This window comes from Phoca vitulina, unplaced genomic scaffold (genome assembly GCF_004348235.1).
Source record: "Phoca vitulina isolate PV1807 unplaced genomic scaffold, GSC_HSeal_1.0 scaffold115, whole genome shotgun sequence".
NCBI classification, from domain to species: Eukaryota; Metazoa; Chordata; class Mammalia; order Carnivora; family Phocidae; genus Phoca; species Phoca vitulina.
The window spans coordinates 635,636-661,729 of record NW_022589818.1 but is presented as its reverse complement, the minus strand read 5'-3'; the positions used below and the strand labels follow the sequence as shown (position 1 = coordinate 661,729).

The window sequence follows — 26,094 nt, the reverse complement described above, 5'->3', positions numbered from 1 at the left end:
GTCGCCTCGGAGAAACCTTCCCGAGACGCCGTTTCAGCAAGAAAGCGCCCACATCCCAGTACAACTGGACAGAACGGCACCAGGAGACGGGGTGGGCTTCGAGGGGTCTTTATTAAGTGATGCTTTAGTCTCAGTCTCTGCCAGGGACTGGGAGTCGGGGCGACCCCACTGCCCCCAGGTCGTCCCAGACTTGCTGTCTTAGAGGAAGGAGGCAAGAAGCCTGCTTTCCTCTGAGAACAGCCTGGGAAGCTAGGCTAGCGCTGGGGTGGGGGCAGCAGAGCCGAGCCCCCCCACCCCTCCCACGAGCTCCTGGCAAGCCCCAGGGCAAGGGGCCGAGGCATCCCTGGCCAGAGCCTCCCCCACGGCCTGCCCTGAGCGATTCATGATCTCGGCTCCCACATTCACCTCGCCACCGGCCACGAGCAAGCGAGCCCCATGCTCAGCCCCAGCAGGACAGCAGGCCCCCCCGACCAGGCAGCTCGACGGGCCCCTCCTCTCCGCGGCCCACCTCCACGCAGGCCTCTCCCAGACCGTCAGGGGGCTGGTGGCCTGGCACCGCACCCCCTCCCCTTCCTGGCATCGCACTCCGCCCCCTGCACAGGTGCCACGACTGTGGGGCTGGTGGGCCCGGGACCCTCGCTGGCCCACGAGGCCAGCCTGCCGTCAGAGGGGCCTGCTCCGTGCCCTGGAAGCTGGGCAGACACAGAGCGAGGACAGAAGTGGGGCGGCTGGGTGCGTGGCCCCCACAGCAGCAGGAGGGGGCGAGCCCTGGCCCTGCTCTTGGTGCCAGCAGCTCCAGGCCCCTCTTCTGGAAGAGTCCCCATGGCTCCAGACTGCCCCCGCCTGTGCAAAGGGAGGGGAGGATGGGGGGTCCTCCAGGAGGGGAAGGGTCTGCAGAGAACCACCCACACATCCGGTGTTACCCAATTCCTCCCCTGGCACCAGAGGATCCAACTCCTGACGCCAACCGCCCTGCGTCTTGAGTGAGGAAGGGGGGCCCTTCTGCTGTCCCTTCCCCTCAGAGGTCCACAAACCACTCCAATGGAACGCAGACGCCCACGCCTGCCACCTGCCCCTGGTGACAGCAGGGGGCTGAGGCAGAAGGGCTGGCTGGGGGCCCACAGGCCTCTCCTGCTCCCAGCACTTCCCCACTTTCCTGACGTCGTCTTGGCGACGGGGACCCGCCCTCCCAGCCGGCTCTGGGCCCTCCCTGTGGCTCCCGGGCCCTCCCTGCGGCCTGTGTGCAGCTGGGCTTCCTTCCTGCGTGCGTGCGTGAGTCTGCGTGTGGTGGGGTGACTACAGGCGGTGGTCCTGGCTGCCAGGGAGGGCAGGAGAGATCTGGATGCAGCCCCACGCAGGGCCTGGGGGTCCGTCTCAACCAATCTCCTTCCACTGCTTGTAGAAGTCCAGAACATTCTGGATGTCCACACTGGCGTGTGCAGCGGCCTGCAGAGCTGCCTGACGGATGGGGAAGCAAGAAAATCAAGTGTGTGGAGTGTTCTGAGAAGAGAGTCCCTTCGGCACCTCTTCCCCATTCACCCCTACCCCCCACCTCACGGACCTACCTGCATAGGGCCTGAGAGCGCGCCGGGGTTGTCCAGTGGAAGGCCTGTAACGATGGTCACCATGCCGCTCGGGTCCTCCTCACCTGCCCCCTGGGCCAGAGTCAACTGTTTGCAGCTGTCCAGGATCTTATAGAGAGTCCTGGTAGGAAGAGGAGGTGGGCCAAGCCCCAGCATGAGCGCAGCCCAGACGCCAGGATCCCCAGGGCCCAGGGGAAGCTGGGGACAGGGAGGGCAGCAGGAGAGCGAGCAGGAGAAACCAGGCGGCCAGGGCAGTGGTTCTGGAGGGTGTCCTGCAGGGAGTGGGCAGAGGGACACTGAGCGGGGACACCAAGCCCCGGCATCTCAGGGCCACAGGGGCTCCAGGGCTCCGGGGCTAGAGCCCCTTCTCCCTCCCCGCAGGGGACAGGCGCAGGACGCCCTGGCGGGCTGAGCGTGACCAGACTGGTCCCTCGAGCTGCTGCAGGACCATCTGGCCCGGGGAGAGCTCGGAGAGGAGCGAGGCGGACAGCCTAGCTGAGGTTCTAGGAGCACGGGGCTGGCATTTTACCAGGCGTCTGCATCCTGCCTCTTCAGCTTATGCCGCTCGAAGCTCTTTCCCACCTCTTTCTGGCAGCGAATATACCTGCGAAGGAGACAGCGGGGCGGGGGGGGGGGGGGGGGGGTGGTCAGAGGAGGCGGAGCGCCTCCCACAAAGCACCTCGCTGTGGCCCAGGGGAGGAGGCCCAGTCTCTCCCATCACAGCTCTGTTGGGAGCCATTTCAAAGGAGCTTCCTGGCCACTGAGCCCAGCTCGCTTTTCCTCCTCCTGATAACATCGATCCTTCGGTTCCTCCCAGGGGAGGAGCTGAGAAGGGAGCAACAGCAGATGCTTTTCAAGTCAGGGCTTCTGCAGACAAGGTCCAAACAAGCAGGCTTTGTGCGGCTTCCTGGCCGGGCAGAGGCGGCGGGGGAGCCGGGGAGCAGGGGCCAGTTTCTCCCTCTACTGCGCCCGCCGCCTGCTACTCTCCCAGCCCCGGAGCGCAGGAGGGCGGGCCTGTGTGGGCCTGAGCACCGACACGCTGCCACCTGCCAGTCCCTGGCTAGCTGCAACGGGGAGGGCACCCCGGTACCCCTGATCACGCGGCCCAACCCTAAAACAGCAGAAACTCCTGCCAAGGAGCCCACAGCGCAGAGCTGGGGGAAGGGGGGGGGTCCTGCCCCCATCTCCCTGCTGATGCTGACCTCTTGTCTGCCCCAGAGGCAAAGAGACAGCAGGTCGGCGTCCCCCGTGACCACCCTCCATCCACACCTGAGACCCTGACCTGTAATCACATCTCTGCAAGTGTGTGTCTTACCCGTGGGGAGCCAGGGACAAACACTCTCGTCGGGGAGCCTGACCTGGGGCTCGGGAGAGGCCCAGCCAGGCCCACACTCACCTGTTTCCTTTCTTAAACTCTGCCTCCAAGTATCGGATCCCATCCCGGGCCCCTGGGTGTTCCTTCTTCAGCAAGTCGAGGCCATCGATCACTGGAGGACAAGGTGGGGGTGGGGAAGGATGCAACAGGTGAGCTCTCACTGCTGTGGCCCAGGGCTCCGCAGGAAGCGGCTGAGCTGGCGGGGGTCCCCCAGCCCCCTGCTGCAGGAGAAGCAAGGCCCGGGGCTCCCACGCGGCTCCCAGGGCTCTTCCGAAGCACGGCCTTCCGCGAGCAGCAGAGCCGGCACTAGAGCAAGTGGTTCGCTTAGATTTTTCTCTCATTTCTAACCGTCTCGTGAGTCAGAATTTAACAGAGACTGTCACGCGCGTTCCACAGACGAGTGACCGAGCTTTAGAAAGGTGGCAGGACCTGACCGAGGCCACGGTATGGAAACTGGGCCCCCGTGAGCGCTTCTCCATCGCAAGCCCAGAGTCTCTTCTTAGCCACACCCTGCCCCCCCACCTCCCAGCACGCCTACCCGTCCTTGGGATGATGACAATGAAGCGGCCGCTGGTGGCCAGCTGGCGGATGACCGGGAGGTGGTGGCAGAGGGCCTGGGTGTCGGGGACGAGGTAGGGAGACATTGCCGACTGGGCCTTGGGCTGCTGCAGGCTCCCTTCCAGCTGAGAGACCTCGAGCTGGGGACAGAGGGCAGAGTGTGGGGCTGCGCGGGCCCTGCAGCCTGGGCGGGGAGGATGGAACCCAAGGGGGCCCTCATGGGGCATCTCCTGCTGCGAGGGGGGCAGGGGGCTCCCTACACCAAGGCCTCGGAGGAAAGGGGGGCGGGAAGAAGGGAAGGTGAAGAGAAAGGAAAGACAGCAGAGAAGGCAGAAAGGGGCCATCAAGGCTCAGTGAGGAAATGGGCAAGGAAAGGAATTCTGGGAGGTGATGCGGTTAAAGTGAAGGCCACCACGGAAGGGGGGAGACGGAACAGAGCTGGGGGGGGCACAGTGGAACGGGGGTAGGGGAGGCAGCGGAACCGAACGGGGGCTGTGCAACAGAGCAGGGGGCAGCGGCTGGAGCGGACGGTCTGCCGCTGGGGCCTGGCCAATGACCAGATCAAGAACAGGAGCAGCTGGGTCCCCACTGCCTACCTGAAGTCGCAGCTGGGCCATGTCTCTCATCAGCCTGTTCCGACGGGCTTCCTCCTGTGCCTATGAGGAGAAACACATGCTAAGCTTGGGACCAAGAGCTGGGGCCACAGTCCTTTCCCCAGCGATCAAGAGGTGTAACAGATTATCTGAGAAGAACTCCCAGGGTCTGAAACAGGAAGCCCTCATGTGAAGTCAGCTCTCTCGCTTGCGCTAAGAGAGGGAGAGGGAGGCTCGGGAGACAAACCACTCCCCTGACGGAGAGGGACCTGGGACCCGCGCCGAAGCTCTCGCTGGCCCAGGCGCTCGTAGAGGAGCGCCTGGCTGCACGTCAGGCTTCCCGCTCTGCCCCTCTGCTCCGTGCGGTCCCCGCACACCCCACCTTCTATCACCATCCACTTGCCAACTTCTTCCAAATCCGCAGCTCCACCCCACACAGTCCCCGCCCCCCGCTCCTCCAAACCTGCTGCTGCCCTTCTGGTGGTTCCCCGACGTGGGAAACCAGCCACCATGTGCATGAGGCGGCGGCGGCCAAGCGGGCTGTGACCGTTCCCTCGCGGCTCCCCGTTACCGCTTCCCCGTCCTGCCGACCGCACCGCCTAAAAATCGCTCACACCCTTCCGCTCCCCTCCACCGCGTGACCCCCTAAGCTGGTTCCTCCCACCTCCTCCTCCCTGGCCCGCGCCCCTACCCCCAGCCACCTTCCCCGCCGGCAACCAGATGCCATCTGCTGTGCACCGTGGCCCCGATTAAAAGTCCTCTGATGGTTTCCCTCTGTCTTCTGGATGAAGCCCAAATTCCCTAACGTGGTCTAAAGATGAGATTAAGGGGGCACCTGGGTGGCTCAGTCGTTAAGCGTCTGCCTTCGGCTCAGGTCACGGTCCCAGGATCCTGGGATTGAGCCCCACATCAGGCTCCCTGCTCGGCGGGGGGCCTGCTTCTCCCTCTCCCACTCCCCCTGCTTGTGTTCCCTTTCTCGCTGTCAAATAAATAAAATCTTAAAAAAAAAAATTAAAAAAAAAATAAAGACGAGATTAACGATGGGGACTTATCCTTAAATATCAGCTGGGGGGTGGCCACCGAAGGCTCTCTGATGGGCAAAGTGACATCCTCAGAGCGGTGCTTTACAGCATGTTAACCCTGAATGTATAATCACATTCTAACCACGAGAACACGTGGCCAAGACATGTCTGGACAAAGCCAGGTTGAGCGACACCCTACAAAATAATTGACCAATACTCCTCTGAAGTGTCAAGGTCACGAAAGGAAAACTGAGGAACTGTCACAGCCCAGAGCAGACCCAGGAGGCACACAACCCAACATAATGGGGGAGCCTGGGAAAGAAAACAGACATTAGGGGCGCCTGGGTGGCTCAGTCATTAAGCGTCTGCCTTCGGCTCAGGTCATGGTCCCGGGGTCCTGGGGTCGAGCCCCGCATCGGGCTCCCTGCCTGGCCTCTCCCTCTGCCCCTCCCCCTGCTCGTGCTCTCTCTTCCTCTTGCTCTCTCTCTAATAAATAAATAAAATCTTTAAAAAAACAAAAAAGAAAACAGACGTCAGTGGAAAATCTAGTGAAATCTGAAAAAAGTCTATGGTTAACAGTACTGCACCGTCCCGACGTCTTGGTTGTGCAAGACGCACCTACATCCCTGCGGAGTCTGCACGACAGAGCGGCCCTTGGAGAAACCCGGGTGCAGCAAGGAGAGGAGGTACCCGGGCAGGCCCCGCCGGCGGACTGGCGAGGACGGGGAGCGCTGTCTGTAGGAATCAAGCCCAGGGAGCAGCCTTTCAGGCTAGAATTGGAATCGTGACGCCCCTCTGCCGGGGGTGGGGGCTGGGAGGGGGAGCGGGCATCCGTCTGGATCCAGGAAGGGGAGAGCCGCACCACCCTCGGGCTCTGGCATCCCCGGGCCAGCGGCTCAGAGATGTGGGCCTCTGCCGTCCTCAGGGAACACCTGAGGAACCACAGGAAAGATGGGTCCCTAACCCGGGCAGATGCCGGTGTCCCGAAGCAGGAGCAGCGGCCCCTGGCACCCAGTGCCCCGCAGAGAAGCCACGCCCCACGGCAGCTTAGAAGAGCCAGTCTGCCCAATCCCAGAGCCCTGGCTCTGCCACGGATTCTGTGCGCCCTGGGTGAGTGCAGGAGAGGGTAAGCGCCCCTCGCAGAGCTGCGCCCAGGGTCGAATGAGCTGTCCCGGGCCAACTCGGCTTGGCACGCAGAAAGCTCTCGATACGTGATGGCAGATGTCAATATGGGGATGGCCACGACTGCTGCTAAGGGATGAGCCCTTGGGGTGGACGTGTGCCAGGCAGCAGCGCAGGGGGCAGTCCCAGCAGACGATGTGACCTCGGGGTCCAGCACCACCCGCGAGGGGCTTTCAGGTGCTCCCTGTCCCTGAGGAAGAGTCTTGGAGCTTTAAGCTAAAGGAAATGCCTGCAAAAGCTACCACTTTTTAAAGCTGTGTAATTTCCCCATGATTATCTTTGTAATTATGTGTTTTCCTCTACAGAACAGCAACAAAAGCCGTAACACAAAAGGTGTTTTGAACAAAACGAGCTTGCTTTTAAGATTGCACAGAAGGGAGTTTCTGGTGAGCCTGTGCTCCTTCCCAGCCACATGCAACGTCCGCAGGAAGGGGGTGCTCAGCGAGGCCGGGAGGCCTGCAGCTTGGGACGAAGGAGAACCGTGGACGTTTGCAGAGACACGGGCCCGTGTCAGTGCCAGACGCCCCCCCACCGAACGTACTGCCATCCTGCTGGGAGGACAGCGCGCTCAGAGCGGGGCAGGCCCCGGCGCAGAGCCTGGACTTGGCTCCCGAGCGTCAGCCCCACAAGAGACTACCTTGTTTGCTGCTGTGACCCCGGTACCCACAGAGCAGGCCTGGCACAGAGCAGATGCTCCATCAGTGTGGGGACCAGATTCTGAATGGACAGGAGGTAACCCTGGCCACCTCCTATTTTCTGGGGCTCCTGGAGGGAAGGATCCTGCCTGGCGTCTGATACCCAGATCCTGCCACTCCCCCCGCCCCCAGTCTGCAGCCCCCAGACAGGAAGGGCCATGTACCCTATGACACAGGCTTAGCAAGCAGCTCTGACTCGGAGGGGGACAGAGACGGCCCTTAAGCCCAGGCAGTCGGGACACAGGCCTGGTGCCACGCTGCCTCTACTCAGAGCACCGCTCCCTCCCTGTCTGCTGGCCCACCCCGCAGCCCCCATCCCTGCGCTCTTCCATCAGGGGCCCCCGGTCCATCAGGGGCCTCTCAGGCCTGCTTTCTCAGCGTGCCTGGCGGGGGCGGAGCACACAGGGAGGGCAGGCAGGACGACTCACCATGCGGAACTGCGCCTGGGCCTGCTGCAGCACGCCCTCCTGCTCCGACTGGGCAATGCTCACGAAAATGCCGGCCTCCGCGCTGAACTGCAGGATGCTGCCTTGCAGGCGGGCCACGAAGTGGCCAAAGCTGCGGATGCAGCAGATGCGCACGACCGACTGTGAGGGGATGCGGGAGCCGGTCAGGCGGGAGCTCCTTGGAAAGGCCAGTGGTCTGGAGGGTGGGAGAGGGGAGCCCCGAGACCCAGAGCCTCGAGATGCCAGGAAAGGAGACTCCAGGCAGGACTAGCGAACCAGGACTCAGGTGGAGACAGAACAGGCAGCGCACCAGGCTGAGAATGGGAGGACCTGGGCGCTCACGCCACCTCCCTCCTTGGGGTCTTGCATGGAAAAACAAGGGAACTGAGCTACTTTTTTGGTTGGCAAAACAATTCTTCCCCATCAAACAAAAATCTCCTCTAGAACCCTAAAATATGAAACAGACTAGAGCCAAGGTGCTCTGGCTGGAGAGGAGCAAGCAAGAGGCCCATGCGTGTGCCGGCGAGGGCGCCGGGAGCCTGTCTGCTCCGCTTCCCCTGCCATCCCCAGGCAGCCCGCTCCGGAAGGCAGACGCAAGGGTGACCGGCCTGGGCGGGCAGCATTCCCCCTTCCAGCTCTCGGACGGCCTCCTGTCCAGCTCACAGGACACTGCACCCAGAGTGGAGAAGAGCATGAGAACAGCTCCTAAACCCTAATGCCCCCCCCCCATTCCACCCTCTGAAAAAGGTGGACATGGTGGAGGGAAGCCCATGAGCAGACACCCCATAAAGGTGCAGCCCGCGGGAAGGAGAGCAAGCTCCGCGGCTCACGAAGGAGGCACGGCCAGCCCAGCCCTGAGGACACCCTGCCTGTCTGGACAGGAGGGCCACCTGCTTCGCTGTGGGGCTGGACTAACAACAGAGCTGGTGGCGTCAGAAACGCCATCCTCACCTCCTCTAAGGTGCTAAGCAGGGACCGATCCGTGTCAAAGTTAAAGCGTCGATGGGCAGCCCGGAGGGGAGGCAGATTACGAAGGGCCGTGTCCTCTGGGAGCAGCAGGCTGGAGGGCAGGTCAGGCAGTTCACAACCTTCGAGAAGGTCTTGGACCTCGGGACACAGGGCCAGGCCTGGGGAGAAGACGTGTGAGACCACCTGCCCTGTGGGAGCCCCAGAGGAACACAGCCCTTCCCCTGGGAGAACAGGGAGATGGGCACACAGAGCCATCCCACACGGCTCGCGGAGACCAGAGCTGGTGGGGTTGGGGGAGCAGGGCAGGCATGGGGAGCAATGGGCTCCGATGCGAACGGCTCCCCGACACCAGGGTGGACCCGAGGCAGGCTCTGGAGGACGTGCACACCTCTCAGGTGAGCCAGAGGTGGGAACCGGAGGACAGGTGCAGCTGCAGGTGGCAGGAGGAGGTGAGCTCTGGAGGCCCAGGAGGACTCTCAGCAACCGGGGCTGGCTCCCAGGCTCGCCTCTCTCCGCTCCTGCCCACCCCACGGCCTTCCCCGGGGAGCACACTCCCTGGCCAAGCAGGCCACCTGCCCACAGTGAGGCAGTGTCGGGGGAAACCGGAGACGCACACACCACAATGGCTGCTGTGTGTCAGGCTGGCGGGTCAGTGAGTCCCATCAACCTCCTTCCCCCCAGGCTGGGTTACCAGGGAGGGGGCTGGGCTTCGTGGGGCCACGAGGGAAAGGGGAAGGGGGGCGGTGCTGGGCACCCACTCACCAGACTCCTGGAGCTCACCAGCAGCTGGCAACAGGTTCAGCAACACAGACAGGCGATTCCACAGACTTTGAGAGCTCTGTGGAGAGGGGAGGCCTTCAGCGGAGTGGGGGGCGAGAAAAGCAGGACGCCTGGGGGGTCTAGGGGCTATGGCCACAGGCCTAGAGCGATCTGATACAAAAATTAACTAAAGAGGCCAAGGGGGGGGGGGGGGACTCCTGGGAGACCTGGAAAACAGGGAGGAATGAAAGGGGACCACGGGCCTGGCTGAACTTCATCACCAGCAGCAAGGTCATGGGGAGAAGGCGTGAGGCCACAGAAAGGACACTCTGGATTCTGGGAGTGGGAAAAGCTAGAGGGCTGGAGGCGGCTTCTCCCCGTCGTTCAGCCCTCCGTGTGCCCATCCTGGGACACCTGTGTGGGAATGTGACCCCACATCCCCATTTTTAGCACACCTGATGACTAAGGGTGGTGAGTAACTCGCTGCCAGCACACTTAAGCACACACCCAAGGGTGTGCCTGGCCCTAACCCCAACTTTCATCTGGGGAGGACGGTGACCTACAGGGGAGGAGTCTTCCACGGCACAGCAGATGTGTTCCTGGGATAAAGCAACACGGGAAAAAACCGCGGGGCCCTCAAGGCTCAAGACAGACTGAACCTGGGGAGAAGGCGCCTGCGCCCCCCGCCTCCACAGCGCCAGCCTGACACCATGCCCTCCGTTGCTCCCCTGCCCCAACGCCTCCACCCTGTCTGGCGGCCCTGCCATCGCTGGGTCCCGTCTCCCTGGCACCACTCGGTGCCCCCTCCTCCCTCTGGACTCCAGGACCAGGCTCGAGGCCGGCCCTCACACACACGCCTTCATCGACCCCAGTCCTGACGGCAGGCGGTACGCCCGGTGCGAGGGGCACAAAGTGGACTAAGCGCTTTCCCCATCCACGGACTTTGGGCCCCAGCCCAGGCCACAGGCTCCTGGAGGGCAGAGGTCACGTCTAATCCTTTCCTTGTAAAAAGCCTAAGGGCCCACCCAAAGCAGATGCCTGCCGTAACTTCTGTGGTGATGGAAGCAGCTGAGGGGCCTCCAGGCTGTGCTCCCCCCCAACGCCCGGAGCGCCGCACCTGTGCACACACGACGATGAGGTCAGGGTTGGCCCGCAACCAGTCCAGGAAGACCTTCACGGCGGGAAGCAGGCCTTCGGCCGCCAGGACTTGTAGCTTCTCCTGGACGCTGCGCTCATTCCGACAGGAGCGCCCGCTGGACTCACTGCCCTCCGACTCGGAGCCCTCCTCAGAGGCTGGGGGTGGGGGACAGAGAACCAGGATGAACAGCAGGCACGTGGCATCGGGCTTCAGCTCCAGGCCGGGGGCACGCTCGCCCTGCCTGCCCTCTGGAGCAGAGTCCTAATGTGAAAGATGGGGAACTCGCTACGCACTCCTGCTTAATCTTTCTACGCCCACTAACCTGATGCTTTTAAGCCAAGAGACTGGTGCCTCCACCCTTCTTGAGACGCCTGGGTGGCTTAGTCGGTTAAGCATCTGCCTTCGACTCAGGTCATGATCCCAGGGGCCTGGGATCGAGCCCTGCATCTGGCTCCCTGCTCAGTGGGGAGCCTGCTTTTCCATCTCCCTCTGCCTGCCGCTCCCCCTGCTTGTGCTCTGACAGATAAATAAAATCTTAAAAACAAAAACAAAAAATGTTTCTTTCTGCGGCCCCTAGGTGGCTCAGTCGGTTGAGTGTTGGACTCTTGATCTCAGCTCAGGTCTTGATCTCAGGCTCATGAGTTCAAGCCCTGTGCTGCGCTCCACACCAGGCGTGGAGCCTACTGAAAAAGAATAAATAAAACAAAATACAGGGGCGCCTGGGTGGCTCAGTCGTTACGCGTCTGCCTTCGGCTCAGGTCATGATCCCAGGGTCCTAGGATCGAGCCCCACATCGGGCTCCCTGCTCAGCGGGGAATCTGTTTCTCCCTCTCCCACTCCCCCTGCTTGTGTTCCCTCTCTAGCTGTGTCTCTCCCTGTCAGATAAAATCTTTAAAAAAAAAAAAATAAAACAAAAAACAAAAACAAAATACAGTTCTTTCTGTCTCAAGCTAAATTGGGAGGGTGGTCTAGAGCTATTCTCTCAACCAGCGTTTATAAAAGGCCTACTCTCTGCTAGAAAGCAGGGCAGACAATCAGAAGGGAGCTGTCGGGGAGGGAGAAAAGGCACACAGAATTAAAGAAACACCCCCGAGGTGCCTGGGTGGCTCACCCGGTTAAGTGTCTGACTCCTGGTTTCAGCTCAGGTCACAATCTCAGGGTCTGTGAGACCGAGCCCCGTGTCAGGCTCTGCGCTCAGCACAGAGTCAGCTTGGGATTCTCTCTCCCCCTTTCCCTCCCTCTCCGCTCCTCCCCCCTCACGCAGGCACACGCTAATAAATAAACTGAATTTAAAAAAAAATGGTGCGCCTGGGTGGCTCAGTCGTTACGCGTCTGCCTTCGGCTCAGGTCATGGTCCCAGGGTCCTGGGATCGAGCCCCGCATCGGGCTCCCTGCTCCGCGAGAAGCCTGCTTCTCCCTCTCCCACTCCCCCTGCTTGTGTTCCTTCTCTCGCTGCATCTCTCTCTGTCAAATAAATAAATAAAATCTTGAAAAAAAAAGAAAAAAGAAAAAAGGACGACCCCACCTCCTACCTCTTTAACCCGGCAGGTCAGAGCACAGTGCAGACCGCTCCAGCTCTGCACCCTGGCTTCCTAGCTCCTTCTATCCCTGAAGCACTCCCTGCGTCCCACCCACGTACAGGCACGGCGTGAGGACCTGAGAATCCGAGGACAGACCAAACACACACCGTCCTGCCCCCAAGAGGCTCATGGTCTCGCTGGGGAGACAGACAAGCCAAGCGGCAAGTACGCCTGAGTGGGAGAGGCCTAGAGGCTGTGGCGGGCAGAGGCTACAGGAGCCCACAGGGAGGAAATCTGCCCTGGCCTCAGAAGAAGCCTAGACCCAGTGATTTCTAAGGGAAAGCCAGAGGGCAAGTAAGAATGAGCCAAGCAACAGGCCAGGGGCAAGGGGCAGCATTTAGAAGAGGGATGAGAACTCTTCCCCCAAAAGAGTGCTGAGAAAGTTCAACAAGACAACAGCCGACAACAGTCCAGCCCGGCGCCTGAGAAAGCAGGCACTGGGCGCCTCCTGTGTGGGAAGAGCCTCGGGAGAGAGGTCCCCTGGAGGCCGAGGGCCGGTGGCGGGGGTCGTGTGGGGAGGCGAGCCCCACACTCACGGGGCAGAAGGCCAGCAGCAGTGGGGATTCTCAGGACAACAGTCCTGCCAGGACCGGAGGAAGCAGGGAAGGCAGCGAGGCGGGGCGGGGAGGCTCCTGCAGAGAGGCAAGCCGCCTCTTCGGGGCGATGGCGGCAAGCGCGGACCAGAGCAGCCCGAAGAGCTACCTGGCTCCGAGGGCCTGTCCGCGTCTCCGTTGACACAGGGCGTGCGGCCGGCCACGGTGTGAGGTGCGCCGGGGGGCTGGAGGAGCAGCTTGCTGAAGGTGGGGGCCAGTCGGAAGCAGCGCTTGGTCTGGAACATCTGGGTGGACATGGCTTGCAGGTTGCTGGCGATGCTAGCTTCACTGGGGCCCAGGGGGCCATTGAGAGACTCGGGAGCCTCTGACCTGGGCCGAGCAGGCTCCAGGGCTGGGGACCGTGTCCCCTCCTCATCCTCCATGTCTTCCAGGTCTGACCGGGACTCCTGGCTATTCATTTCTGAGTCTGTCTCAGCATCAAAGGCCGTTCCCCCACCTTCGAGACTCTTGTCGGAGCCACTGTCCGAGCCCTCGCTGGCCCTGGCCGAGTCGTGGCTCGAGTCCGAGTCAAAGCCTTCACTCAGGTCACTGTCCTCTCCAGCTCTGGGTGGGTGGCGGCGCCGGCGGAGGCAGGAGAGACGGGAGAACTTCCGGCTCTTTCTGACCTCACCCGCGGGAGGTGCTGCGGGAGGCTCAGGGCCTGGCGCCTCCTCCTTCTCCAAGGGCTCATCTGTGCAGAGAGGACAGTCAGGCGGGGCCTCGGGACAAACTGGAGCCCGGAAGTTGGAAGGTGCTCCTCCACACCTCCTCCCGAGCCACGCCCACGCTCCCCTGCTCCCTCAGCCGCCCCAGGCTGACCCGGCCGGTCGCATCCCCCCCCAGCCTGCACCTGTGCCATCGCTCTGGAACGCCGGCACGGGGTTCTCGGCCTCCTCCAGCCCAGCCTGCAGCCGTATATTGACGTGGTTGACCAGGTGCGAGAAGAGGGCCAGGGTGAAGGCAATGGCTGCGCTGTACTGCTTGGAGCCTAAAGCCAGGAAAGCCAGGCGTCAGGGGCCCAGGGCTGTGAGGAGGAGGTGCCACTCACTCCGGCCCCATCTCACCTGTTCTCCACCCTTCCAAGGATCCAACTACTTCTCAAAGCTTCTTCTAAGGAGAAAAGACTTCTCAGGTCTCTGCGTGATTATCCCGTCGTCTAGAATGTACCAGCCCACTCCGTGCGTGCCCAGGTAAGCATACCCTCTAGCCCCATGCCATTCTCCCTGGCTGATGCCTTCACGCGGGCTCCTCCTCGCAGCCCAGCACCGCACACCCGGCCCTGCCGCCCCCTCCCTCCCGACTCGGCTCCACGTGGCCCGCTGCAGAAAGGTCTGCACAACTGCCCGAGCGCCCCCGCAGCGAAGTCTGAATTCTGTCTGGGTCATCAGCTAAGTATCCTGCCTCTCCTATCTGTGGGCTGTGGCCAAGAGTGTGTCTGGGAGTGGCACGGGGGAGGGGGGTGGAGATAGGCTGTGGCCTCCGTTCCTTCACCAGCAGATCCTTCAGGGTAGGGTTCCCCGGCCCTCACACCCACAGCCAAACGCTCGTGGAAGGTGGGCAGCAAGGCCCCCAGCAGCCCCGGGGGAGAAGGCGGGGCACAGGGAGTTACCTGCTCTCTTCAAGCTGTGCACGCCCATGAGACAGATGATGACCATCTGAAAGATGAGGAGGTCCGGGAGGAAAGCGTAGCCGCCCTCATAGTCCTCCTCGCCCTCGCTGGCCAGGCTGAGGCTGGGGGACGGGGGCAGGTAGAAGAGGCAGAGGTTGAAGTCCTCCAGGACTGACTGGCAGAGTGACGTCAGCTCTGAGTCCACCGGGCTGCAGAAGGGCAGGAGCGACAGGGAGGTCCGTGACTCAGTCGGGGGCAGGCACGAGGAGCCGTGGGCACGGGGGCGGCCGCAGAGAGAGCCGCCCTGGTGGGGCTCACGGGACACAGGCCAAGGGCCTGCCCTCTTGTGCTCACCTGTTCCTGGGCTGCAGGAGGCTTTGCAGGTACATGAAGTTCACCAGCAACCTCTTGATATCTTTACATCTGGAAGGAGAGGAGCCCAAGGGAAATGGCAAATGGCTCCAGAGCCCCTCCGGTCCCACCACACCAGCCGCAGAGACCCCTCCGGCCCACAGGCCCTACGCACCGCTTCTTGCTGGGAGACAGTTTCCGAGTCTCGCACTTCTTCAACTGGTGGTACATTTTGGCTGCCTTGTCATACAGCCGCTTGAGATTCCCATAGGCGCCCTCAAAGGACACTTCCGACTGGATGCTGAAGGAGATACAGACGAACGCTGTGGAGTCTCGGCAGGGGACGGTGCTCCACGGGCGCTCGAGGGAACAATGCTTCTAGCCAACGCACGCTGCCCCCAGCCTCGCCTTCCACATATAGACCCAGGGTGAAAGCCATCTTCCCGGATAAAATACACAGACACAACTTCCCGATAAACATACTGAACATGACGCCTTCGCTTCCTCCGTAAGTGGAATGACTGCTTCTACTCTGTTACGACTTAAGTAAGTTACCGTCCCTGAAATACACCAGCCTCCATCTTTTGTGAAGCACAGAGTACTTAACAGGTGGCATCTAACAAGCCAGCCGCATACAAGGGAGCGTACACACAATTTCAGGGCTCACGACACTGGTTCGGATGCACGTGTGTGCGCCACGTGCCAGGCCCCGCACCGACACCGTCCACACGTGCGCACGAGGACGTGGAGCCCGGAAGAGCAGGAACGTTGTGCAGGCCGCACGGCGGACACAAGCTAGAGCAGAGCCTCCAAGCCCAGCCTGCCTCACTGCAGTATCTAGGACACCAACAGTGCACTGGGCTGTTTTTAATGTCTTTTCTGGGGGAAACAACCTTTTCATTGTAAGAAGCAAGGAATAGAAAAGAAGAAATATATGTTAATGGTGAATAAAAGATAGCCATGAATTCCTTGACACTCCTTCCATTCAGTGGGTTCTGTGACTACTCCCCTTAAATCGGGGGGCCCGGGGGGAAGGACCAGGCAATGCAGCTGCTCTGACCAGCAGAACACCGTGCAGGTGACTGCCAGTTTCCAGGCCCAGGCCATAAGAGACTGGCAGATTCTAAATCTCCTGGATCATTATCCACTGTCTGAAGCCTTGAGCCACCACATAAGAAATCCATCTCTCCCAAGGAAGAGAGACCACACGGAGTGGGAGGGGGTCCAGATGAGCCTCGATCCAGATAGATCAGCCCTCCAGGGCCGCTGAATACCAATGACTGATCCTAGACAAGGCCACCGAGGGGAAAAGAACTGCCAGACTGAGCCCCACCCAAATACCTAACCCATGAACATGAGACGTGAATGCTTTAACATAGGAGGGCAGGACCTCAGCAGGCACCTCCCAAACCTGGACGTGCTGGGCTGTCTTTGGAAGTGACTCACCCTAAATCATGGTCATGGGTGTGATGAGGGACCAAGGGGGCATTCCCCGGAAGGCACGAGAGAATTGGGGAAGAGGCAACGGAAACCTACAAACCTGGTAACTGTATTTAAGAATGAAAACAGTGGCCTCTGGGGCCAGTCTGTACCGATCCAGGAAAGGCGACGGGCACCCCAAGAGCAGGTACTGTGTTGATTCAAGGGAAAAGGTTTCCTGAACCAGGTGACCGAGGATCATGGCACAGGGAATTACAAGGCATAACCTTTACACTTTGGTACGTGGCCAATACAGTTACGAAGACCAGCTTACTTTACTCCCTTTGCCTTGAAGCCCAGTTCACAGCAGTGTCTTCTGCAAATGTCTGGCTTCTCATGGAGCCGTCGGCCCCTACGAGGCTGCCACTGGGGCCCAGGCAGTTTATTTCCGACTATAACGTCATCAGGGGCACCGGCCGACCTATCAGGCACACGCGCACTTGGCTCTGCCAACTCGGGGACCTAAACCCACTCAGCCTCAGCTGTCCTGAAACCGAGGTTTCTTATTCTGAGGGAGCATCAGCACCAGGGAAACAGTGGGCCACCCTGCTGCTCAGCTGGTCCTCCCACACTGTCACCACAGTCACTCTGAGACACTGAAGCTCGACAGTTCTGCACTTGTCAACCACTACCCTGATAACATTTTATTCCCCACGTCTTTTTTTTTTTTTAGGATTTTGTTTGTTTATTTGACAGAGAGAGACAGCGAGAGAGGGAACACAAGCAGGGGGAGTGGGAGAGGGAGAAGCAGGCTTCCCACCGAGCAGGGAGCCTGATGCGGGGCTTGATCCCAGGACCCTGGGATCATGACCTGAGCCGAAGGCAGACGCTTAACGACTGAGCCACCCAGGTGCCCCCCCATCCCATGTACTTCCTCCTTCCAGACAGCAATCCTGAACTTACAGGAGATGGTGGGCAGCTATGTTGGCTGCCTGAGAGCCAACAAATCCAGGGGGTTCTGTGACAAACAGCCCTACCTCCGCCCAGGGCTAGGAAAGGAGGGGGTGTGAAGCAGCAGCGGAGGGCCCGGCCGGGGGGATGGGGGAGGCAGGCACTCACCAGCGCAGGTAACAGTACATGGCCTCCACGCTGTAGTACTTGCCGCCTGCAAGCGTGCCCAGCTGGTTGAAGGGCATTCCTGAAGGAAGACAGAAGTCACGCGGTCCGGGGCCACAACACGCACCCACCGCCACGACCCAGCACTGCTGAGCACCGGGTACTCACGGGGAGGAGGACTGGGTCTGCAGCGGACACCGCGTCCCTGGGGAAGAGCAGCTGATCCTATCTCCCCAGGGGACTGACTACAGACTCCCTGCCGGCCTGGCCTGCCAGGGGGTTCAGCACCGAGGGGCGCCGTTCCGTCAGCGGCGGCTGTGGCCCCTCTAAGGCTGATGGAATGCCATGGAGCCCTCTCCTCTATCCCAGCTCGGTTTCTCACCCCTGAACTCTCCTACTACGAGCTAATCCCCGCCTCTCCCTGTAACGGAGCCTTCTCCCTTCTCCCACTGTGCAGGCCATGCGGACAGCTAAAGTAGAAGTTCCTCTTTCTACAGAGACCTCAGGGACAGGGGAGCCTTCTTCTCTTCCTTCCCCTCTGCCTTCCTCCTTCTTAGATCAGGACTCTGCATTTCTCTTGAGCGTGTGTTCCGAGGGGGAGAATGCCCAACCAAGGTGAAGTCTGATGGGACCGAGCATGGGGAGGACCCAGGGAAGCCAGTGCGGCCTGCCTGCCCTCTTAACGTTGTCTTCCTGTTGGAAAATGCTGCCTGGTAGGGAGGCCCGAGTGGGGGGTGCCACTTACCAATCTGGGGAGCTACTGACAAGGCTTGGTAGTAAAATCTCTCAGCTAGCAGCTCGGTGTCTACACCAGCTAATTCATTCTGATATCGTGCTGCAGGAGACAGAAGGAAGGAAACGTGATGATGCTGTGTTTCAGAAAAACCTCCCCTCATCTGGGAGTCCACTCTGTGGAGTTGTAGTAAGAGCCTGGGAGGAAGACACCTGAGCTAGGAGGCAGGCTGCTTGGGCCTCTGGCACAATCTTAACTCTGCATGACTATGGGCAAATTGTTCAACTCTCTCTTCCTTGCTGGTAGCTTCAAAATGTAGAGAATGTTTAGTGTTTGTAAAAAGACTCTTGCTTATCTCCTCCCAATGAAGGGGACCTGCAGCAGACGTAACTGCTTGGAAAGACCCCTGGTACTGGGTTCTAGAATATAGCTGCTTGATTCTGGAGTGAAGACATTACTGAGGACACCTGGTCAGTCTACATGAAGCAGCTGGCTCTCTCTGTGCACAGGGCCCATGAGGGGACCAGGAGTGGGCGGGGCAGGGGGGGAAAGAGCCTCAGGTGACAAAAGGCAATGCATCCAACAGCCTCATGAGAAACCTTTAGCTACCAGGACTAGAGGCCCAGGGGCCAGCAGGCAAGAGAGTACTCCTCCATTCTGAGAACATTTGTAGGGCAGGGAAGTCCTCCATGAGGCCTAACTTCAATTCCTCTAGGAGTCCATGAAGAAAGAAAAAAGCAAACCCCAAAGAAGGAGAAGAGTATCCAATTAAGGTCTTCCTAACCCACTACTGAAACTGAGTAATCACCCAGACTTTCTCAAAGTTCATTTTCCCTCTTCCATAGTCACTGGTCCTTTCTGGTTCACGGAGGAGCAGTGAGAAGGGCACATCGTTTGATGGGGGAGTCCTCCTCCTGCTCCCCCATCACATACAAGGTGGTACCAACAACAGAAGCAGCTTTCCGCCTGTCCTGGAGCCCAACCCAAAAAGGAAAGGTTCAGATTCTTACACAAGTCCCCCAGGTACATGAGACATCGGTGACACGCCATCTGTGCCCAGTCCATCTCCTTCCCTGAAGCAGACACTGGCTTCCTGCATCCTGGGAAAGACAGACAGACACCGTCAGGAGCCCATTCCCCAGCCCCCTACCTAACGGGAAACACCTTTCCCAGGTGGAGAAAGGAGATCAAGAATCCACGGCTCGTCCTAAAACAGCGTTAGGGGGCAGAGAAGACACGCATCCAGGACCCAGGTAGAGAGACAGAGGCTCACAGATAGGGGTCATTCACAGGAAAGGAAGGAACTGGAGGAGATGGGCGAGGGTCCCTGGGCCAGGACAGTTCCCTGGGGGAAGGTGACATGAAAGGTCATCATAGGCGGGCTTCTACAAAGGAAGAAGACGTGAAGCTCAAGTGTCAGGACAGTCTTGGCTGCCTTGGGTAGAAGCTCCCCACATAAGAGTGAAAGGTTTGAGTAGAGATGGGAAACCTGTGCGTGAGGCCAAGGTAGGTGCTCCAGGCTTCTGCCTGGGGAGGAGGTGCACGGAGAAGGCTACCTACTGGAGGGTCTGCCCATGAGGGAGACAGCTGAGCTTGCCATGCCTGAGGACTGGTGTGGCCAGAGCCCGATGTGCTGGGCTCTCCGCTCCCCCTTCACCCAAGCAGCTTTGCAGCCTCAGTTCAGAGAGCTTGAGCTCTTTGGGAGGCAGTTTTCCCACGTGCCAGGTACTGGTCTAAGTGTCGCTCAGTGTCAATTTAATGGATCCTCACAGCAACCTCACGAGGAGGTCACTCTCATTGCTCCCAGGCGGTAGTCAAGGAGACTGTCACACAGCAGGTAAGTGGGAGAGCCAGGACTCGAAGGGCACACTGGCTCCAGAGCCCCTCCCCCCTTGTCCACCTCACCGTCAGCCACGCTGCCGGCTGCGTGACTCCCACCCTGAAAAGCGGACCGAACAGCGTAGTCGGCTGGACGTGAAAACATCAACGAGGAGGAAAACGGAGTTTGGGGAACGGATTCTCTGAAGTGAGACAATATTTGTTGTCCTTCACTTTTGGGCGCTCTGGACCTCTCCGGCCATCTGGTATAGTCTGTGAGGGCGGTCTTAGGTTACACTGTTGTTTTTAAATCATGTTTTGTAAACGCACCAAATGCAGTGCTACGCTTCTGACCGGAGACTGCCCTGTGGTGGCAGTCACAAGCTCGGGCCCCGGGAGTCCAGCAAGGGTGGGGGCAGAGGCGGGGCAGGGAAGGAGCGTGAGGGGCCAGAGGTCAGACAAGGAGGGAAGGAGGTCAGCCAGAGCCGCGGACACCTCAGACAGCCGCACAGAGACCGGCGCTCTCCTGCGGGAACGTCCATAATCCCCAAACGTTTCTAAAACTGTCAATACTTGCAAAAAAACTGGGAAACAATCTCTGAAGTTAAAAGAAACAGTGCTGGGGGCACCCGGCCAGCTCAGTCGGGGGGTGGGAGGCTCCTGATCTTGGGGTCGTGAGTTGAAGCCCCACGTTGGGTGTAGAGATTACGTAAATAAATAAACAAATAAAAACTTAAAAAAGAAACAGTGCCAACCAAATTCAACTGCAAGAAGAAAACAAATGCTATTAATACCATCCTCCAGTGCCAGACCTGCTCTAGATCATTCCATCCCTCCTTCCGACTCAGTCTACAGTCCCAACCAACAGGAACCTCTCTCTTTCCTTCAGATCTTCACCCTACCTCATGTGCTTGTTTGGATAAACCCGAAGTCCATGGACTATATGAAGGTCTTGCTAGAATCCTCTCTGCCTGACTAGGTCACAAGCTACAGTAGCCAGAAGAATAAGAAGGCCAGATGTGGAGGCATATATCCTTGCTCCTCAAGCCCACCTTTCAGAGTTCACTGACCTATGAGGGGGTCGGTGACATGGGTCCAGTCGATGCAGCACTGAAGTTCCAGCTGGTAGTGGGACTGGATATAGAGAAGCAGATGCTGGTAGAAGCCAATCCCAGCGACCAGGTGCGTCCTGTAGGCACATTCCAAGGTGCTCCGGCTGTGGATGTGCTGGACGTTGGGAAAGTGAAGGGGCTGCTAAGCAGTAAGCTCAGAGGACTGTTCTTCCTCCCTAACCCAGTTTCTCTCATGAGGAAATGAACTTAGATTCTTGGCTCTGAAACTTCATCCACTCTCCTTTCACTCACGAGTTATCCCCACACCCTTAGATCCACTTCTCTGAACTTCCCATCTGGGATGAGGCTCCTCCTCCCCCAATCCTAATTACATCTGACCCCCTCCCTTTCTGCCATCTTTTCCTTGGCTCCTCTACCTCCAACCATGTCCTGGCCCACCTTCCTAGCAGTCTCTTCCTTTCTTAGCTTCCCTCTTTAGACAACGTTTCTTCTCAAAATCTAGGAACTCCCCTTACCTTTTTGTTAGTCTTGATAAGCTGAATAACTTCGTAGTATACCTTTCTCCATAGCAGCTCCTCAGCCTTCCTCCCATAGTCCACTGGGTGCAGGAACATAAGCTTGACGCAGAGCTCGCGCAGCCTGAGGGTGCAGAGAGCACAAGAGACTGACCATCCTTGGGGCAATACCCCGACCAACAAATCCCTGTGCCTCCCAAGGGACATCCAGGGTCAGTCTGCATGACCCGGGACAAACAGCCGTCCTGGACAGCAGTGGGAGCCCCAAAGGATAGAGGCAGGAGCAGTAAGAACTTTAATAATCTTCTTTTTCCCCTGCACACTTCTCTCCTTTTTTCCTGCCTTTTAACCCCATCTTTCTTTCTTTCCTGTCATTTTGTAGCATGGCCAGCTCCCCCAACTCCAATGCCATCCGTATGGCACCAGTCTGTTAGATGCAGAAGCTGCAGAAAGACTGAGGGGTCCCCATTTCCTCTCTTAGGAGGGCCAGAGTTCACAGTCCATTATTGTACCATGAGGTCAGGAGGTAAGAGAGAACGTGCGTCTACATACGACAGTGTTTCAGGGGGAGAAGGGCAGAGAAACCGTAAGGATCTGTGGTTTAGAGTCTCCAGCTTACTTGTTCCTCAGGCTAATGTTCTCTGGTTTGAACACTTCTTGATAAGCGGTTTTGTTGCAAAGGATGAGGTCAAGTCGATGCACAGCCTCCACCACAGCCCTGGAGGGGATACAGGCAAACAGCCCCTGAGCCAGGCATGTACCCAGGCAGGCTGGGGGCGGGGGCGGGGGGCACTGATCCTAGGGGAGAAGCTGCAGAATTAGGGGCAGGGAAATGGGAAGGCTGCAGGCTGGGCTGCACCCAACAAGATGAACAGTCTCCCCGCCCCCCTGACAGAACAGCCCCCTACCCCAGGGGACATTTCTGACTATCACTACTTGCGGCGGGGATTCGAGGGGGTGGGGGGAATTGCTACTGGCATTCAGTGGGTGCGGCCAGATACCCCACAATACACAGCACAGTCCACCACATTAACTATCCTACCCCAAATGTCCAAGGTGTCAAGGTAGAGAAACCCTGTGATATGAGAAGCTAGACTCTCTTAATGGAAAGAGCCTATGCTGCGATGCCAACAGAAAATCCAGGCTTTGACCCCTGGCTGTGTCTAAGACTGTAATTTTGGGCAAATTTTCTGAGCTCTCCAAGCCTCAGCTGCCCTGTCCATAAAAATGGGGACAGGAACAGCAGCTGCCTCAGAGGACTGTGAGGATGAACTGAAAGAACTTACGGGTGGCCTTGGCATACGGCAGTCATTCAACAAATAATGGTGACATGAATTAATTACTGTGCACGGGCTTATTGTCTCTGACACAAAGGAAAGGCATTCCTAGCATAAAATTCTATTTCTGAATTAGTGGGGTATGGAAAAATGGGGGGAGGGCTGAGCTGTGTACTGCATAGTCACAAGGTCTTCTGGGTTCTTTGTTTGATATTAAAGGCTCTGGGTCCTGGGCAAAATATCTAACTTCCTTATGCCCCAGTTCTCCCATCTACAAAATGAGAGTAATATCATCACCCCCGGTGTGAGGATTAAATTAGCTAATACACAAAGCACTCATAATGGTGCCTCGTACATGCGGAGCATTCAATAAGCATTAGCCTCCATCTCTCTTGTCATAAGACTAAGGAGGAGACTCCAGACACCACGAGAAAAGGCCAAGGAAACGCCACAAGGGATGGCTAAGAAGTGCCAGAGGTATGTGTCACCTCTAGAAAGGTAAAACCCAGAGGAAGACAGACAGCAGCTGTGAAAACAGGTAAACTCAGACACAGCTCCAGGCACAAAAGCAACAAAGAAAGGGGGCATTAGTGATTCCCAAACAATTCAAGATTATTTCACAATACTGAGACATGGGCTCCTGGGCTGGGGCAAGTGGGCCCCGGCAGGCGAGCTCCCTGTGGTGGCTCAGGTGGGACGCCAGCAAAAGCTGCCCTGCCCAGGGAAAAGTGACCACCAGCACGCAGGTGAGCGGGTGGGAGGGTAATCCAGGCCTTCCCACAGGCAATCTTTAGAGCTCAGCATTTCTCCAAATGCCTTCTGGGCTGCCCAGAGAAGGGAGCCAAGCCCTTTCAGCCAGCCTGGCCCTCGATGCCAGGGCCATCAGACAGCCATCAGTGACTTTACTCTAGGCCCGCTTAGTGCCCCAGGGCAGGGCTTCTGAACTTCCATGCCATGGACAGATCTCAGGAGCATGTACACATGTCTTTATGGACTGCTCCACAGCTCTCCTTAGTTCTCAATCCAAGAAAGCTTAATAACCATTACTCTAGGAAGTTCTAATTGCAAATCTTTTTTTTTTTTTTAAGTAATCTCTATACCCAACGTGGGGCTCAAACGCATGACCCTGAGATCAAGAGTTGCATGCTCTCCTGACTGAGCCAGCCAAGCGCCCCGAAATATGTTTTTTAAAAATAGTTAATTGGCCTAATTAATTAATTGGTGTTTGTGACCCACCCAGCATCCCTTCTACTGCTGCCTTTTCTTCTGAGAGCCTTAAAACATTTCAGAATCTCATTTCTATAAACAGACTGTGGGAATTTCCCAAATTTACTGAAGCTTAGAGTGACAGTTTCGTAGTCTAACAGCACATTTATGTTGGGCAGAGAAATCAGACCTTCCTTCCCCAGTTCCTTCCAATAGTCACCACTGCGCTCATAAAGAACAAAAACAGGGGCGCCTGGGTGGCTCCATCGTTAGGTGTCTGCCTTCGGCTCAGGTCATGATCCCAGGGTCCTGGGATCGAGCCCCGCATCGGGCTCCCTGCTCCGCAGGAGGCCTGCTTCTCCCTCTGCCTCTGCCCCGCTTGTGTTCCTGCTCTCGCTGTGTCTGTCAAATAAGTAAAATCTTTAAAAAAAAAAAAAAAAAAAAAAGAATACAAACAGAGACCTGCTGCCTCACATTTCCACCCTGCTCAAAGCCAAGAACTCACAGTCGCAGGCAGAGGTGCCCACATGCACACATGTAAGCCACATGTGCTCACACATCACCTTCAGTCAGCCAGTCCCGTGAGGGTAGGGGGTGGAGGAAGAACTAGGCCTGCGAACGATCAGAAGGATGACCAGGGCCATCACCAAAAGCTGGAGACAAGGACGGAATCTTGCAGGCAGGGCCCACGCTCTGACAGGCCGCGCTGACATTCAGCAGCGTGACACGGCACACGTGCCAACCAGAGCCAACTGCTCACCGCCTGAGCCGGCTAGGGGCAGCCCACAGTGGGCGCCCAGGGGCTGCTGGATTGGATCACTCTTCTATTTTTGGAGCAGCCTATACTCCCCTCTGCCTCCGACTTACAAAGGCCGAAAAGGCAGGATGCCGATTCCAGGGAGGAAAAGACAACATGCTCTTGACTCTTTCACTGCCAAGATGGGGCCCACCGCTCCAAGGGCCTGTTCAACAGACCTGAGCCAAACGAAAAATCCAAACCCTACGCCCGGCTAGAAAGCAGCAACCTCAAGTTGGCCTCACGCTTCACCGCATTCTGCCCCAGTTCTAGAAACCACGTCCCAGCTGCCCCCCGTAAAACAATCCTCGACCCTGTGTGGGAAGAGGCACAGCGGCCTCAACAGAGGGATGGGGGATGCAGCCAGGACCTGCGGAGGGCGAGCGGCGCTGCGGCGACCAGAAACCGGGCATGGAAGCTGCTGGCAAGAGACCGCAGTCATGAGGCTGGGAGGAAGCGGGCTCGGGATCAGGAGGACCCAGGTGCCCTGAACGGGCTCCCGTGACCTAGGAACACTCCGGACTCACAGCCCTCCGTGGCCCGGCCAGACCAACACAACTCGTCTTCAGCCTCTTTTCATTCAAACTCCGCACAACTGGAGCCACAGGGACTTCCGAGTGTATCCAACCCAAGCCCGTCCTCTCCAGGATGAGAGCGAGGCCCAAGGTCACACGGAGCGCCCGGCTCTCCGGACCGCAGTCCGGCGCGCTCCCCTCCGCGTCCTGCGGGGTTCGGAGCGCCGCTCCCTTCCGGGTTCTCCCCGCCTGCGACCCCACCCTCACCTCCGCGGCCCGCACAGCTCGGGGCCCGCCCCAGGCGCCCGGCCAGGGGCCTCCTCCACGTGCGCCCCTCGGCCGCCCGGCCGCCCCCCGCCCTCGGCCCGGGCCCCGCGCCCTCCCGCTCCCCCCGCACCCCGGCCCGCACCCCGGCCCCGCCCCCGCGGCGCCCACTTCCCCCGGCGGCCGCACGCACGCCCCGGCCCCTCACCGGTAAAGCCGCTTGGTGTGGAGGACCTTCGCCTCGGGCTCGCTGCTCTCCCCCGGGGGGGGGCCTTGGCTCATGGTGCCCGGGTCCGGGGCGGCTCCCGGTCACAGGCCCCCGCCGCCCGCCGCTACCGCCACCACTGCCGTGTCCGGCCGGAGCCGCAGCCGCCGCCGCCGCCGGCCCTGCTCGGCCGCCATCGCTGTGAGGCGGCTGCCCGCGACAGCTCCTCCTCCGCCCGCCAAGTCTCGCGATAGCAGCTGCCCAGCTGCGGGCCGGCGGCCTGAATGCTGCCAGATCTCGCGAAGCTCGTTTTCCCTCCCGGGAAGTTGCCAGAACTAACTCTGGGCAGCACGGCCTCCTTCCGGCTTCTCCAAGTCCTTGCGGAAAACTTTATTGACAAAGCTGCCAGAGAATGGACAGTGGACCCCGTGAGGGGCTGAAGCTGGGCTGGGTCGCGGCAGATGGGCCCACAGCTTGGAGCGAGGCTTTGCTTTGTAAAGCAGTGGCCATTTGGTGCATCCTTCCGACACTTCACCCGACCCCCCATTTGAGCCGCCCCTCTTTCAGATTACTGCTGATTCCTCTTCTCATTTTATCCCCCGTCACTTGAACAAACAAAAGTGTATGTGAAAGTTTCCTTCGGGGTGATGGGTATTGAGGAGGGCACGTTCTGCATGGAGCACTGGGTGTTATGCACAAACAAT

General features: G+C 59.0%; 1 protein-coding gene across 4 annotated transcripts; it reads right to left on the bottom strand.

The window, feature by feature from the left end:
* Nucleotides 1–74: 74 nt before the first annotated feature.
* On the bottom strand, nucleotides 75–25,612 carry SMG5 (SMG5 nonsense mediated mRNA decay factor). Of its 4 annotated transcripts, none has more exons than XM_032398282.1 (22): nucleotides 25,394–25,612; nucleotides 21,747–21,845; nucleotides 21,128–21,251; nucleotides 20,610–20,766; nucleotides 18,732–18,821; nucleotides 17,734–17,823; nucleotides 16,992–17,070; nucleotides 14,629–14,754; nucleotides 14,457–14,525; nucleotides 14,103–14,311; nucleotides 13,344–13,481; nucleotides 12,603–13,184; nucleotides 10,300–10,475; nucleotides 9,186–9,261; nucleotides 8,406–8,581; nucleotides 7,437–7,595; nucleotides 4,113–4,172; nucleotides 3,497–3,656; nucleotides 2,980–3,070; nucleotides 2,113–2,187; nucleotides 1,566–1,704; nucleotides 75–1,454 (listed from the first exon to the last, which is right to left on the bottom strand). In XM_032398282.1, exons 1-22 carry the CDS (start codon nucleotides 25,465–25,467, stop codon nucleotides 534–536), a joined length of 3,870 nt encoding a protein of 1,289 aa, XP_032254173.1. In that variant the 5' UTR covers nucleotides 25,468–25,612; the 3' UTR covers nucleotides 75–533. The 4 variants fall into 4 exon arrangements, with proteins under 4 accessions (XP_032254173.1, XP_032254174.1, XP_032254175.1 ...); XM_032398283.1 differs by lacking the exon at nucleotides 25,394–25,612 and adding an exon at nucleotides 24,777–25,189 and having other exon boundaries at nucleotides 76–1,454; XM_032398284.1 differs by lacking the exon at nucleotides 25,394–25,612 and adding an exon at nucleotides 24,174–24,722 and having other exon boundaries at nucleotides 76–1,454.
* Nucleotides 25,613–26,094: the final 482 nt, after the last annotated feature.